The sequence below is a fragment of the Lipotes vexillifer genome, unplaced genomic scaffold (assembly GCF_000442215.2).
Source record: "Lipotes vexillifer unplaced genomic scaffold, Lipotes_vexillifer_v1.1 scaffold520, whole genome shotgun sequence".
NCBI classification, from domain to species: domain Eukaryota; kingdom Metazoa; phylum Chordata; class Mammalia; order Artiodactyla; family Lipotidae; genus Lipotes; species Lipotes vexillifer.
The window spans coordinates 858,917-875,571 of record NW_006784004.1 but is presented as its reverse complement, the minus strand read 5'-3'; the positions used below and the strand labels follow the sequence as shown (position 1 = coordinate 875,571).

Genomic DNA, 16,655 nt, shown 5'->3' with positions numbered 1-16,655 from the left:
GAGAGACAAGATCTAGCCTCATACACCACAACACAGCCACTAGTCCCCTCCACCAGGAAGCCTACACAACGCACTGAACCAACCTTAGCCACTGGAGACAGACATCAAAAACAACGGGAGCTACGAACTTGCAGCCTGCAAAAAGGTGAACCCAATCACAGTAAGATAAGCAAAATGAGAAGACAGAAAAACACACAGCAGATGAAGGAGCAGGATAAAAACCCACCAGACCTAACAAATGAAGAGGAAATAGGCAGTCTACCTGAAAAAGAGTTCAGAATAATGATAGTAAAGATGATCCAAAATCTTGGAAATAGAATGGACAAAATGCAAGAAGCAGTTAACAAGGACCTAGAAGAAATAAAGATGAAACAGACAATGATGAACAACACAATAAATGAAATGAAAAATACTCTAGATGGGATCAATAGCAGAATAAATGAGGCAGAAGAACGGATAAGTGACCTGGAAGATAAAATAGTGGAAATAACTACTGCAGAGCAGAATAAAGAAAAAAGAATGAAAAGAACTGAGGACAGTCTCAGAGACCTCTGGGACAACATTAAACGCACCAACATTCGAATTATAGGGGTTCCAGAAGAAGAAGAGAAAAAGAAAGGGACTGAGAAAATATTTGAAGAGATTATAGTTGAAAACTTCCCTAATATGGGAAAGGAAATCGTTAATCAAGTCCAGGAAGCACAGAGAGTCCCATACAGGATAAATTCAAGGAGAAATACGCCAAGACACATATTAATCAAACTGTCAAAAACTAAATACAAAGAAAGCATATTAAAAGCAGCAAGGGAAAAACAACAAATAACACACAAGGGAATCCCCATAAGGTTAACAGCTGATCTCTCAGCAGAAACTCTACAAGCCAGAAGGGAGTGGCAGGACATACTGAAAGTGATGAAGGAGAAAAACCTGCAACCAAGATTACTCTACCCAGCAAGGATCTCATTCAGATTTGATGGAGAAATTAAAACCTTTACAGACAAGCAAAAGCTGAGAGAGTTCAGCACCACCAAACCAGCTTTACAACAAATGCTAAAGGAACTGCTCTAGACAAAAACACAAGAGAAGGAAAAGTCCTATAATAACGAACCCAAAACAATTTAGAAAATGGGAATAGGAACATACATATCGATAATTACCTTAAATGTAAATGGACTAAATGCTCCCACCAAAAGACACAGATTGGCTGAATGGATACAAAAACAAGACCCATATATATGCTGTCTACAAGAGACCCACTTCAGACCTAGAGACACATACAGACTGAAAGTAAGGGGATGGAAAAAGATATTCCATGCAAATGGAAACCAAAAGAAAGCTGGAGTAGCAATTCTCATATCAGACAAAATAGACTTTAAAATAAGGACTATCAGAAGAGACAAAGAAGGACACTACATAATGATTAAGGGATCGATCCAAGAAGAAGATATAACAATTGTAAATATTTATGCACCCAACATAGGAGCACCTCAATACATAAGGCAAAAACTAGCAGCCATAAAAGGGGAAATCGACAGTAACACATTCATAGTAGGGGACTTCAACACCCCACTTTCACCAATGGACAGATCATCCAAAATGAAAATAAATAAGGAAACACAAGCTTTAAATGATACATTAAACAGGATGGACTTAATTGATATTTATAGGACAAAAAACAAAAACAAAAACAAAAACAACAGAATACACATTTTTCTCAAGTGCTCATGGAACATTCTCCAGGATAGATCATATCTTGGGTCACAAATCAAGCCTTGGTAAATTTAACAAAATTGAAATTGTATCAAGTATCTTTTCGGAGCACAATGATATGAGGCTAGATATCAAATACAGGAAAAAATCTGTAAAAACTAGAGGCTAAACAATACACTACTTAATAACCAACAGATCACTGAAGAAATCAAAGAGAAAATCAAAAAATACCTACAAAACAAATGACAATGGAGATATGGCGACCAAAACCTATGGGATGAAGCAAAAGCAGTTCTAAGAGGGAAGTTTATAGCAATACAATCCTACCTTAAGAAACAGGAAACATCTCAATTAAACAACCTAACATTTCACCTAAAGCAATTAGAGAAAGAAGAACAAAAAACCCCCAGAGTTAGCAGAAGGAAAGAAATCATAAAAATCAGATCAGAAATAAATGAAAAAGAAATGAAGGAAACAATAGCAAAGATCAATAAAACTAAAAGCTGGTTCTTTGAGAAGATAAACAAAATTGATAAACCATTAGCCAGACTCATCAAGAAAATAAGGGAGAAGACTCAAATCAATAGAATCAGAAATGAAAAAGGAGAAGTAACAACTGACACTGCAGAAATACAAAAAATCATGAGGGATTACTACAAGCAACTCTATGCCAATAAAATGGACAATCTGGAAGAAATGGACAAATTCTTAGAAATGCACAAACTGCCAAGACTGAATCAGGAAGAAATAGAAAATATGAACAGACCAATCACAAACACTGAAATTGAAACTGTGATTAAAAATCTTCCAACAAACAAAAGCCCAGGACCAGATGGCTTCACAGGCGAATTCTATCAAACATTTAGAGAAGAGCTAACACCTATCCTTCTCAAACTCTTCCAAAATAAAGCAGAGGGAGGAACACTCCCAAACTCATTCTACGAGGCCACCATCACCCTAATATCAAAACCAGACAAAGATGTCACAAGGAAAGAAAACTACAGGCCAATATCACTGATGAACATAGATGCAAAAATCCTCAACAAAATACTAGCAAACAGAATCCAATAGCACATTAAAGGGATCCTACACCATGATCAAGTGGGGTTTATTCCAGGAATGCAACATTCTTCAATACATGTGTATCAATCAATGTGATACACCATATTAACAAATTGAAGGAGAAAAACCACATGATCATCTCAATAGATGCAGAGAAAGCTTTCAACAAAATTCAACACCCATTTATGATAAAAACCCTGCGAAAAGTAGGCATAGAAGGAACTTTCCTCAACATAATAAAGACCATATATGACAAACCCACAGCCAACATCGTCCTCAATGGTGAAAAACTGAAAACATTTCCACTAAGATCAGGAACAAAACAAGGTTGCCCACTCTCACCACTCTTATTCAACATAGTTTTGGAAGTTTTAGTCACAGCAATCAGAGAAGAACAATAAATAAAAGGAATCCAGATCGGAAAAGAAGAAGTAAAGCTGTCACTGTTTGCAGATGACATGATACTATACATAGAGAATCCTAAAGATGCTACCAGAAAACTACTAGAGCTAATCAATGAATTGGTAAAGTAGCAGGATGCAAAATTAATGCACAGAAATCTCTGGCATTCCTATACACTAATGATGAAAAATCTGAAAGAGAAATTAAGAAAACACTCCCATTTACCACTGCAACAAAAAGAATAAAATATCTAGGAATAAACCTACCTAAGGAGACAAAAGACCTGTATGCAGAAAATAATAAGACACTGCTGAAAGAAAGTAAAGATGATACAAATAGATGGAGAGATATACCATGCTCTTGGATTGGAAGAATAATTATTGTGAAAATGACTGTACTACCCAAAGCAATCTACAGATTCAATGCAATCCCTATCAAACTACCACTGGCATTTTTCACAGAACTAGAAAAAAATTTTTCACAATTTGTATGGAAACACAAAAGACCCCGAATAGCCAAAGCAATCTTGAGAACAAAAAACAGAGCTGGAGGAATCAGGCTCCCTGACTTCAGACTATACTACAAAGCTACAGTAATCAAGACAGTATGGTACAGGCACAAAAACAGAAATATAGATCAATGGAACAGGACACAAAGCCCAGAGATAAACCCATACACATATGGACACCTTATCTTTGATAAAGGAGGCTAGAATATACAGTGGAGAAAAGACTGCCTCTTCAATAAGTGGTGCTGGGAAAACTGGACAGCTACATGTAAAAGTATGAAATTAGAACACTCCCTACACCATAAACAAAAATAAACTCAAAATGGATTAAAAACCTAAATGTAAGGCCAGACACTATCAAACTCTCAGAGGAAAACATAGGCAGAACACTCTATGACATAATTCACAGCAACATCCTTTTTGACCCACCTCCTAGAGAAATGGAAATGAAAACAAAAATAAACAAATGGGACCTAATGAAACTTAAAAGCTTTTGCACAGCAAAGGGAACCATAAACAGGACCAAAAGACAACCCTCAGAATGGGAGAAAATATTTGCAAATGAAGCAACTGACAAAGGATTAATCTCCAAAATTTACAGGCAGCTCATGCAGCTCAATAACAAAAAAACAAACAACCCAATCCAAAAATGGGCAGAAGACCTAAATAGACATTTCTCCAAAGAAGATATACAGACTGCCAACAAACACATGAAAGAATGCTCAACATCATTAATCATTAGAGAAATGCAAATCAAAACTACAATGAGTTATCATCTCACACCAGTCAGAATGGCCATCATCAAAAAATCTAGAAACAATAAATGCTGGAGAGGGTGTGGAGAAAAGGGAACACTCTAGCACTGTTGGTGGGAATGTAAATTGATACAGCCACTATGGAGAACAGTATGGAGGTTCCTTAAAAAACTAAAAATAGAACTACCATACGACCCAGCAATCCCACTACTGGGCATGTACCCTGAGAAAACCATAATTCAAAAAGAGTCATGTACCAAAATGTTCACTGCAGCTGTATTTACAATAGCCAGGATATGGAAGCAACCTAAGTGTCCATCAACAGATGAATGGATAAAGAAGATGTGGCACATATATACAATGGAATATTACTCAGCCATAAAAAGAAACGAAATTGAGATATTTGTAGTGAGGTGGATGGACCTAGAGTCTGTCATACAGAGTGAAGTAAGTCAAAAAGAGAAAAATGAATACTGTATGCTAACACATATATGTGGAATCTAAGGGAAAAAATTCATGAAGAACCTAGGGGTAAGATGGGAATAAAGACACAGACCTACTAGAGAATGGACTTGAGGATATGGGGAGGGGGAAGGGTAAGCTGTGACAAAGTGAGAGAGTGGCACGGACATATATACACTACCAAACGTAAAATAGATAGCTAGTGGGAAGCAGCCGCATAGCACAGGGAGATCAGCTCAGTGGTTTGTTACCACCTAGAGGTGTGGGATAGGGAGGGTAGGAGGGAGGGAGACACAAGAGGGAAGAGATATGGGAACATATGTATATGTATAACTGATTCACTTTAGTTAGCAGAAACTAACACACCATTGTAAAGCAATTATACTCCAATAAAGATGTTTTATAAAAAAATAGATGGGGAAATATTTTACCAGTGGCAGGATTCCAACAAATTTGCAAGTCCGCTCCCATCTGATATACATAAATACAAAGGGCACAATATATGTTTCCAACGGCTGGCCTGGTAGGCATAAACTGCCAAGACTACTGATGTTAGACTACACGTTCCAGCTCCAGAAAATTTAAACCAAAGTATCAATATATGGGGATTTGATAGGTGCTATGCTCCACCTGTGTAGGCACCTTGGTTTGTATGGCAATATACAAAACAGCTGAATTGTAACCTTTCTCTGAACACTCTTGAAATCTCAAATTAATTATCCCTTTATACATTAAGGGCCCCATACTTTTATAACTAAAAATGTGTAATTTTTAGTAAGAATCTAAAAATGTGTAATTACTAAGATAAAGCAGTCAATGTTTACATGAGAAAACTAAATATTATTTTTAAATGTTCTAAGGAAAAAGACTCTGATTTAAGTGACAAATCTTTAAGACTTTTGCTAAATCCAGATGATTAGTTATCTTTTTTCCAAACAGCAAAACTAATAATATCTTTGTTTATTAATTATCTCTAGAATTTATTATGAAAGACAGTTCATGATGTTAACAAAACTTCAAAGTGTAGTTATCCCAGCTGCCACAATAGACCATATATCACTATACTTATCTTTCTATGTATTAGAAAAAGTAGCATCTTTAGAATTAGAGACCTGAGAACAGCACATATTCCTCAATGTTTATGAATAGAAACTATGCATAATCTCTGTTAAAACAATTCTTTGTTCTTTGCAATTTTGTGTATTAACAGCAAATGCCATATACTGTGTCACATCACTTTTGTAAAATCTGTTTCTAACATAAGCCAAATAAAGTACCATAATCTTACCATTATAAGGATCCCAAAGAAACAGGCCATGTGTGTTTGCATGTCTCAAATGTTTCCCTCTTTTTAAAATTACTATCCAAAGTTTCATTTCAGAGGTAATACCTCAAGAAGTGCCAATCTTAAAATGACAACTGCATTTCTACACACTCACAACACCAGAAATATAATTGATTTGTGTCCAGAAACATACCCATATGTAAATGGAACTTTGGCATTTGACTAAAGTGACATACCAAAACTGTTTTTCAAAATAGTTGTACCCATTTACATTCCCATAAGCAATGTATAAAAGACACTATTGCTTCAAAGTCTTTGTAACACGTTAGACTTTTAAATTTTTGCCAATTGAATTGTATAAAATGGTATCTCATTTGCATGTCCCTGATCATTAATGAGGTTGAACATCTCTGTATATTTGTTGGTGCTTATTCTTCTGTAAAAACCTTTGCATGCCCATTTTTCTTTTGCTTTTCTTATTGATTTATGAGAGTTATTCATGTGTTCTTGCTATTAATCCCTTGTTGTGTTTATGCCAATATCTTTTCTAAGAGTGTCTTTTCATTTTCTTTAAAAATTTTTTGATGTAAGGAAGTTCTTAATTTTGGTATAATAAAATGTCAGTCTTTTCTTTATAGTTTTTTGTTTCATGTTTAATAAATCCTGTTGAACATCCAAAACCTTAAAAATATTCACCCTTATTTTTCACTGAGTTGTTAATTTTTAGATCCTAAATCCACCTGAAGTTGACTTTTTTGTATAGGATTATAAGAAACCAAACGGCAGAGAGACTGAACAAGAGAGAAGCCAAAAAAATGGCAGCTGAGACTGATATGTTAAGCAAAGAGTTTTTCCCTCCTTCAGGAAGTCAGAGAGATAAAATTGGAGTTCTGAGACTGCCTAAGATGAAATGTCCTGTTAAATATCTTATGCTTTCAATTGAGACCTCTGAGATGCTACATCCAAGAGTAAGGGCTAGCTAGAAATAGAATAATCTTTAAAAATTAATTCTAAAATTTTCATCCACAATGCCCAGCATTTGATCAAAAACTATCCAAGACACCAGGAGACAAAATCAGTTACTTTAAAAACCAAAAGGAAAAAACAGACAATAGAAACAAACCTACAGGAGAGCCACTTATTGGACATGTCAGATACAGAAATTAACTGTAATGGAGATGTTCAAGAAAAGTAATGGCAAGACAAAATTTCATCAGGGAACTAGAATTTGGAAAGAAATTAAAGAAAACTATTTCTATTTTCACAGATATAAAAACTATTTTTAAAAAACAAATGAAAATTAAAGAAATAAAAATGCACAACAAAGTGAAAAATTCACTGGATGGACTTAAAATTGACTAGAGAAGTAAGGAAAAAAGTATCATGAATTTGAAGATAGATTTAAAATTAAAATGTTTTAAAGTACCATTTACAATATCATTTAAAAAATGAATTACATGTTTTTGAATCAGAAGACTCATTACTATTAAAATGTCAGTTCAGCACAAATTGATCTATAGATCCAATTTAATCCCAATCAAAATCCCAGCAGGCTTTTTTGTAGAAATTGAGAAGTTGATTCCAAAATTTTATGGAAATGCAAGGGACCTAAAATAGCCAAATCAAAATAATTTTTATTTCAATACTTACTATGATATACAGTAATCAAGACAATGTGTTATTGCTATAAGGATATGTGAACCGATGGAACAGAAGAGAGTTCCAAAGGAGACACACAGATATGGTCAACTGATTTTCAGCAAAGGTGCAAAAGTGATTCAATTGAGAAAGAGTAGGGTTGTGAGTGTTTTTTTTCAATAAATGGTACTGGAACCAAGAAACTTCCATATGCATCTATATGATATTGGATTCATTTTATTTCCATATGAAAAAAAAGTGAATCATGACCCCTAATTCACACCATTCATAAAAATTTATTTCCAGATGGATTGTAAAGGTAAAACAATAAAGCCTCTAGATAACAATACAAAAGGATATCTTCCTCACTTCGTAATACGCAAAATTTTTTACAAAACAGATAAATCTCTACCCATAAAGGAATAAAATGATTAACTTGAATTTATCAAAATTACTTCTGAATATCAAAAATGCTTAAATTAATGAAAGGGAGAAGATTTTTAATATCTACAACTAAAAAAAGACTCATAACAAGAACAAATAAAAACTACAATGGGTCTCCCAAGGCAATAGAAATAAAAGCAAAAATAAACAAATGGGACCTAATCAAACTTATAAGCTTTTGCACAGCAAAGGAAACCATCAACAAAACGAAAAGACAACCTACAGACTGGGAGAAAATATTTGCAAACAATGCAATCAACAAGGGATTAATTTCCAAAATATACAAACAGCTCACACAACTCAACAAAAAAACAAACAACCCAATCAAAAAATGGGCAGAAGACCTAAATAGACATTCTCCATAGAAACATATGGATGGCCAAAAGGCACATGAAAAGATGCTCAGCATCGCTAATTATTAAAGAAATGCAAATCAGAACTACAATGAGGTATCACTTCACACAGGTCAGAATGGCCATCATTTAAAAGTCTACAAATAACAAATGCTGAAGTTTCCCTGGTGGCACAGTGGTTAAGAATCCGTCTGCCAATGCAGGAGACAAGGGTTCGATCCCTGGTCCGGGAAGATCCCACATGCCACAGAGCAACTAAGCCCATGTGCCACAACTACTGAGCCTGCACTCTAGAGCCCATGAGCCACAACTACTGAACCTGTGTGCTACAACTACTGAAGCCCATGCACCTAGAGCCCATGCTCCACAACAAGAGAAGCCACCTCAATGAGAAGCCTGCACACCACAATGAAGAGTAGCCCCCACTCGCCGCAACTAGAGAAAGCCCGTGTGAAGCAATGAAGACCCAACGCAGCCAAAAATAAATGTAAATAAATAAATTTATTTTTAAAAATAAATAACAAATGCTGGAGAGGGTGTGGAGAAAAGGGAACCCTCCTACACTGTTGGTGGGAATGGAAATTGGTGCAGCCACTCTGGAAAACAGTATGGAGATTTCTTAAAAATACTAAAAATAGAGTTGCCAGGTGATCCAACAATCCCACTCCTGGGCATACATCTGGAAAAAACTCTAATTCAAAAAGATATATGCACCCCTGGTACTTCTCTGGTGGTCCAGTGGCTAAGACTCAGCTCTCCCAATGTAGGGGGACTCGGTTCGATCCCTAGTCAGGGAACTAGATCCTGCATGCCACAACTAAAAGATCCCGCATGCCACAATGAAGACCCGGCACAGCCAAATAAATAAATAAATAAATGTTTTTTAAAAAAAGATACATGCACCCCAATGTTCATAGTAGCACTATTTACAACAGGCAAGACATGAAAGCAACCTAACTGTTCATCAACAGGTGAATGAATAAAGAAGAGGTAGTATGTATATACAATGGAATACTGCTCAGACATAAAAAAGAATGAAATAATGCCATTTGCAGCAATATAGATGGACCTCGAGATTATCATACTAAGTGACGTGTCAGAAAGAGAAAGACAAATAGCATATGATATCACTTATATAGGGAATGTAAAATATGATACAAATGAACTTATTTACAAAACAGAAACAGACTCACAGATACAGAAAACAAACTTATGGTTACCAAAGGGGAAAGAGGGTGGGGGAGGGATAAATTAGGAGTTTGGGATTAGCAGATACAAACTACTATATCTAAAATAGATAAACAACAAGGTCCTACTATATAGCACAGGGAACTATATTTAGTATGTTGTAATAAACCATAATGGAAAAGAATATGAAAAGAATATATATGTATAACTGAATCACTGTGCTGTACACCAGAAACTAACACAACACTGCAAATCAACTATACTTCAATTAAAAAATAAAATAAAGAAAAAAAACTACAATGGGATACCACCACGCACACTTTAAATTAAAACACTGACACTTGTTAACACCAGGTGAGCAAGAATATAGAACCACTGGAATTCTTATACCTTTTACTGATGAGAGTGTCAACTGGAAAATCCACTCTGGAAAATTGCTTGGTACCATCTATTAAAGCTGAGTGTATACCTCATGACCCGGCAATTTCTTTCCTAGGTATAAACCCAACAGGAATGTCTACATTCATGCACCAAAAGTAATGCATACATAATAGCAATGTATATTAAAGCCAAAAACTGGAAACAACTCAAATATCCATCAATAGTAGAGTGGATAAATAATTATGACCTATTCATCAATGAAAACAAATATGGTAAGACACATTGAGCAAAAGAAGCCAGGCTCAAGAGACTACATACTGTATGATCCCACTTACACAAAGTTCAAAAAGAGGGGAAAAAAACTAACTTATGTAATAACCAGGATAATGGTACTTGTGAGGTGAGGGAGTAGTAAGTGGCACAGGGGTTGCTTCTAGGGTTCTAGTAACGTTCTATTTCTTGATCTAGGTGGAGGTTACATTAGTGTATTCACAATGAAAATGTATTGAGTTGTTCATGATAATATATGCACTTTTTGTATATATGTCATTCTCAATAAACCACTAAAAAACCACACATATTGTATAAGCAATTGTGTGACTTAGAAGCAATGTCTACTGTAGGGGAGCAGAGGCTACACAAAGGTAGTAAATATGCTATAGGCAAAATATATAATCTAGACATCATAAACAATTCTTAGCTAATTCCTAGGTAATTGTAATGTGAATATGCTAAAACTATTTAAATAAATACCAGATTTAATACTTAACCATTGTATAAGACCATGAGTGACCATATATAATGACTACGTGGACGTTTTCTGGATCTTGACAGTTTCACCTTTCCTTTCACCATTCCCCCCCCAATACTATCCATACCTATCTTCCACAAGCATATTCTTTAGGTAACCAAATACCCATTTTATTTATCACTTTGACTCTCTAAAGGCAGTAAAACAGAATAAAAGAGAATCCTATAATAAGGCTATATAAATTACACTATGTTTTTATTAGAAAAAAATTTCTAAATTACTCTCAAAATTCTTCTTCTTGAAAATAAGTCAATATATATATATAGATAAAAATATCCTCTACTTCCAATATTTTTCACTTTTTCAAATGCATTAAACTTATCATTTGCTCTTTACTAGTCCTTCACATTATACCACTAGACAAAGCCCTTAAAAAAAAAGAAAAAAAAAAGAATGAAAGCAGGAAAATTTTTAAATATGTTTCTAGTATCATACAGAATTGCTTGGATCGGAACTCATTCTCCTGATATTTCAACTCCACCACTGAGCTAAAATTCCTTCCAAGTTTTAGAGAACAGTGCTCTTACTGTCACCATCTCTGCTATCCATAGGATAAGCACTGGCATTCCCCAAATTCCAGAACCACTTGCCATTTCACTGCTTTCTTCCTACACTCTAGTGGCAGTAGTTCAGTTGGGCAGCTTGTCAAAAAGATTCAGAGTATAAAGCACTTGGTGATCTTTAACCAAATGTATTTGTTGTGTATACAGCATATGCCATATATATGTATTTCACACATTATAACAGAACATAGTGAAGGACACACTGCATAATCCTAGAATCCAAAGACTTCTCATTGAGAACTTTTCCTTAAAATAATTTACTTTTATTGAGCTAAAAGTGTTGATTACTTTTTTTAAAACAAGCAAATACCATTTCTTGACAATTATTACAATTATTGTTCCCTTCTAAGAGAGACCAGCGGCTTACAAATTTATTGCCACGTGACTTGTGGAAACTATATTGTCAAATAGATCACAATTTCTGAGAGAAGCAGTACCAAATAGGGTTCATATTACTTCCAAAGACTTAGCAAAGGAACCATGAGAGATAATTTTTCATAAAAGCAAAGATAAAACTATTATAAATGTTTATAATATAAAATGATAAAATGATGCTTAGATTCTTTTTTTACTTAATAAACATTTATCAGTTGACTGTTATATGTCAGGCATTGCTAATCAAATAGACTTGGTGTTTGCCACCTTGAAGAAACTGAGTCTAGGGACTTCCCTGGCGGTCCAGTGGTTAAGACTCTGTGCTTCCACTGCAGGGGCCATGGGTTCAATCCCTATTCGGGGAACAAAGATCCCACATGCCACGTGGTGTGGCCAAAAAAAAATGCAAGAAATTAAGTCTACATTTATTGAACAAATAATCAATGTCTGGTGTGTGGGGTGGTAAGTGCTATGAAAGAGAGATGCCTAGTCTGTCAGGACATAGAAGAAGGGCATCTATATCAGCATCAAGGTGTCAGTAAACACTTCCTGTGAAAGATGACCTGGGCTGAGTTTTGCTACGTAAGAATTGTCTGAGTGAAAAGGGCAATCCAGGTGAAGGGAATCGCTGGTAACAGGCACAGAAGCATAAAGCAACATGTACCATTCAAGATGCTATGAGTCCTTACTTGGAAGAAAGTTTGAGAGGGGAACAGAATCAGGAAATGAGAAGGGAGAGAATAGTAGAAGCCAAATCATGGAATGTTGTGGTTTAAAAGTTTGAACTTTATCCATAAAGACAGTCCCCTAATCCTTCAAAGGTTACTAAAATGATTTTAATCAGGGAAGTAAAATGAGTATATTTTCATTTTTAAAAAACATGTTTGGCTTTGGTATAGGACAAGGCTAAGGCAGTAATCCAGAATTCAGAAGGCAACATTAGGAATGGAGATGAGAGAACAGATCTGAGAAACAAAAGGAGATAGAATTTGTTGAACTTGGAGGCTAATTGGAAAAGAGGGTAGAATAAAAACGAAGAGCCTAACTGACTTGGTAACTATGTGGATGATGATACCAAAGCAGAGAAGACAGGAGAAAGAGTGGGTCTGAGGTGGTAGGGAGCAGGGAGGAATGATGAATTTATTTCAAAATATCTTAGGCATTATGTTTTCTATATATTGTCCAAAGAATCCCTTTAATATATAAATCATATATAACTATAGCAAAAAACTCCCCTGTATTTGACTTAAAGTTTATTGTGGCTAGTATATTCATTTTAATTAGTTAATTAGCAAAAATTTCCTGATTTTCTTAAAGTTATGTTTGGGATGGGGAGAGGAAAATTTTGAACACCCCGCAGTCTCTTTTACAAAGCTGAACAGGAAAATTTGCTTCCTTATCCTCTCAAAATAGTTCCTAGCAGCAAGCTGATGTATAAAATCATTCCATTACCTAAAGAATATTGTGCAGTTCTTTATAAAAGAGCCTTCAAATGAGATATTCATTATAATAAAACTGTTCAAGATATCAAAAGGTGAAATATACACTTTTATTATGTAATATTTTTGTGTGTGTGGTTTTTTTTTTTTTGGAGTATAGTTGATTTACAATGTTGTGTTAGTTTCAGGTGAACAGCAAAGTGATTCAGTTATACATATGCATATATTCATTCTTTTTTAGATTCTTTTCTTATATAGGTTATCACAGAATATTGAGTAGAGTTCCCTATGCTATATAGTAGGTCTTTGTTGGTTATCTATCTTATACATAGTAGTGTGTGTATGTTCATCCCAAGCTCCTGATTTATCCCTCCCCACTGCATTTCCCCTTATTATGTAATGTTAACATAGCAGCAACATGAGTTATATATAGTTTATGCAAAACAATTTTTATGTTTAGGAAATCTAAACCTTCAGAATAATGAAAAATAAAAAATGTACCTCTGAGGTGGCCAGGTCTGAAACTTCCATCTCCAACTGTTTACAAGGAACTTTATAATTTGTTTATGTATGGGAAAATATGTCTTCAGCCTCATTAGTCACTTCTCATTTTATGACAAAAATTGTACATTTCTCTTTGTTTATTATGGATAAACTATGGCATGAGGGGAACTGAACACCTAAAGGAAGAACCAGGAGGGGGGTCTGAGTCTTGGAGCTCCCTAAAGAGCCACTCTGCCTCCAACAGCTAGCTCCTCAGAGCTCTACAAAAGACTAACTAAACTCAAGTCAACTAGAACACAACACTCAAATCTAATTCGGTAACTAACATCAGGAGTGGTTTGCTCCTGAGCAGAGGACCAGAGTACTCACTTTCTTTGCGAACTTCCTCAAGTGCCCCAGTAAGCTCTTCCTTTAAAACTGTGGCTTCTTGAGCAATCTTCTCTCCCTTGTCTAATAAATTCCAAGTTGCTTCCTCCACAGAAGCTAGAAGGACTCTGGCTCTTTTTGAACGTCCTTTTTTCCTGTTGGAAGGATTCTGGGGACAATTTACAAGTGTAGTAACCTAAAATTGGAAAAATACAAGTCACTCATTAGACAAATTGCCAGAGGAACACAGCCCTGGGATATCATAGCCCAGAACAAAAGGAAGTATTTCGTAATAACATATTCCCAACACTACTGGTACATTCCCAAAAGTCAGGTCAAGGCACCAAGAGCAGTATTACCAGCCACAGAGTTCCTAACTAAAGACAGGAAGGAAGGGAGCGGGGAGAGGAGTGAGGAGGGGAGGGAGGAAGGAGGGATAGAGATTGAATCTCACCAAGTTTTACTATTGGACCGATGCAAAATACACAATACCCAATATATATTATTTGATATATATATAGCAAATGATTATTTATATCACTTTGTAGCCAGCAATCTATATTAAGAGGGAGGCAAAAATAATTATAATTAAGTCAATAAGTATTAATATATGTAGGTTAAGAATAGAGATTACTTGAGGTGGATAGACCTAGAGTCTGTCATACAGAGTGAAGTAAGTCAGAAAGAGAGAGAGAAATACCGTATGCTAACACATATATGTAGAATTTAAGAAAAAACAATGTCATGAAGAGCCTAGGGGTAAGACAGGAATAAAGACACAGACCTACTAGAGAATGGACTTGAGGATATGGGGAGGGGGAAGGGTAAGCTGTGACAAAGCAAGAGAGAGGCATGGACATATATACACTACCAAACGTAATGTAGATAGCTAGTGGGAAGCAGCCGCATAGCACAGGGAGATCAGCTCGGTGCTTTGTAACCGCCTGGAGGGGTGGGTTAGGGAGGGTGGGAGGGAGGGAGCCGCAAGAAGGAAGAGATACGGGAACATATGTATATGTATAACTGATTCACTTTGTTATAAAGCAGAAACTAACATACCATTGTAAAGCAATTATACTCCAATAAAGATGTTAAAAAAAAAGAATAGAGATTACTAATGTTGGGGCGGGGGGGTGCAGAACCACTCTGAAACGTGTAAAACAGTGGTTACTTCAGAAGGACAAAACCCAAATCCTTACTATGATCTATATTCTGGCCCTTTGTAAACTCTGTTACCTGTCTCCCACACTCCCCCCAAATCAGTTGGCCTCTCAAGCAGTCAGGTCTTCCTCAAAGTGCCCTATCAAGAGGCCTTCCCTAACCACCCCAATCCCCACCCTCTCCCACTCTGTCCCCTCACTACACGTTATAATTCTTCAGAACATTTATAGAGCCTGACATTTTTTATTTGTTCATATATGTTTATTGCATCCTTCTAATACTAAAATGTAAACTCCATGAAAACAGGAAATGTGGTTTGTTCTCCCTCACTCAGAACAATCACAAAGTAGTTGTTCAATAAATATTTCTTACATTAATGGCTTAATGAATGGGGTAGTTGAACAGAGGGACGTTTTGATGTCTATATTTTGAATTGCCTGAATATGTTAATAATGAGCATGTATTACTTCTGTAAATTTGTTTAAAATAAGAATAAACTCATGGGACTTCCCTGGTGGTACAGTCATTAAGAATCCGCCTGCCAATGCAGGGGACATGGGTTCAAGTCCTGGTCTGGGAAGATCCCACATGCCACGGAGCACCTAAGCCTGTGCGCCACAACTACTGAGCCTGCACTCTAGAGCCCACAGGCCAAAACTACTGAGTCTGCGTGCCACAATTACTGAAGCCCACATGCATAAAGCCCGTGCTCCACAACAAGAGAAGCCACTGCAATGAGAAGTCCGTGCACCACAACGAAGAGTAGCCCCCACTTGCCATGACTAGGGAAAGCCCACTCACAGCAATGAAGACCCAACATAGCCAAAAATAAATAAATAAATAAAATTTTATTTTAAAATAATAATAATAATAAACTCATGACAAGAGCATTGTTTGGAGATAGAAATTAAGCACTTATATTTGGAAACAAAACCTTATACAAAATTACATTGTGAAAAATATCCATTTCTTAATTAAACCTTGAATTCCAAGAAAAAAAATTTGTTTAACATTTTCATAAGCAAACCTGGAAGATCCCCATTGCAGAGGAAGAAAGAAAAAAAAACCTTTTATCCAGTATTTAAAATAGAAGACCTGAAACTCTTATTGAAAGCTTGGCTGGTGCATGTCATCAAATAGCCGAGGCTTTTAACAAATATGCACCACATCTTTGACAACAGACTATACATAATCCTTCCTGCTCTGCAGTCCCTGGAGCTTGTTTATTTTTTTTTTTTTTTTTTTTTT

At 35.7% G+C, this 16,655-nt stretch overlaps 1 protein-coding gene across 1 annotated transcript in view; it reads right to left on the bottom strand.

Moving 5' to 3' along the window:
* CTNNA3 (catenin alpha 3) overlaps positions 1–16,655 on the bottom strand; it is a gene marked incomplete at its 3' end in the record, with an annotated part of 1,444,109 nt that overhangs the window by 1,391,762 nt on the left and 35,692 nt on the right. The window contains exon 3 of the mRNA XM_007456477.1: positions 14,250–14,442. Within this exon, the coding sequence (XP_007456539.1) occupies positions 14,250–14,442 (193 nt within the window). The remainder of the gene's footprint in view (positions 1–14,249; positions 14,443–16,655) is intronic.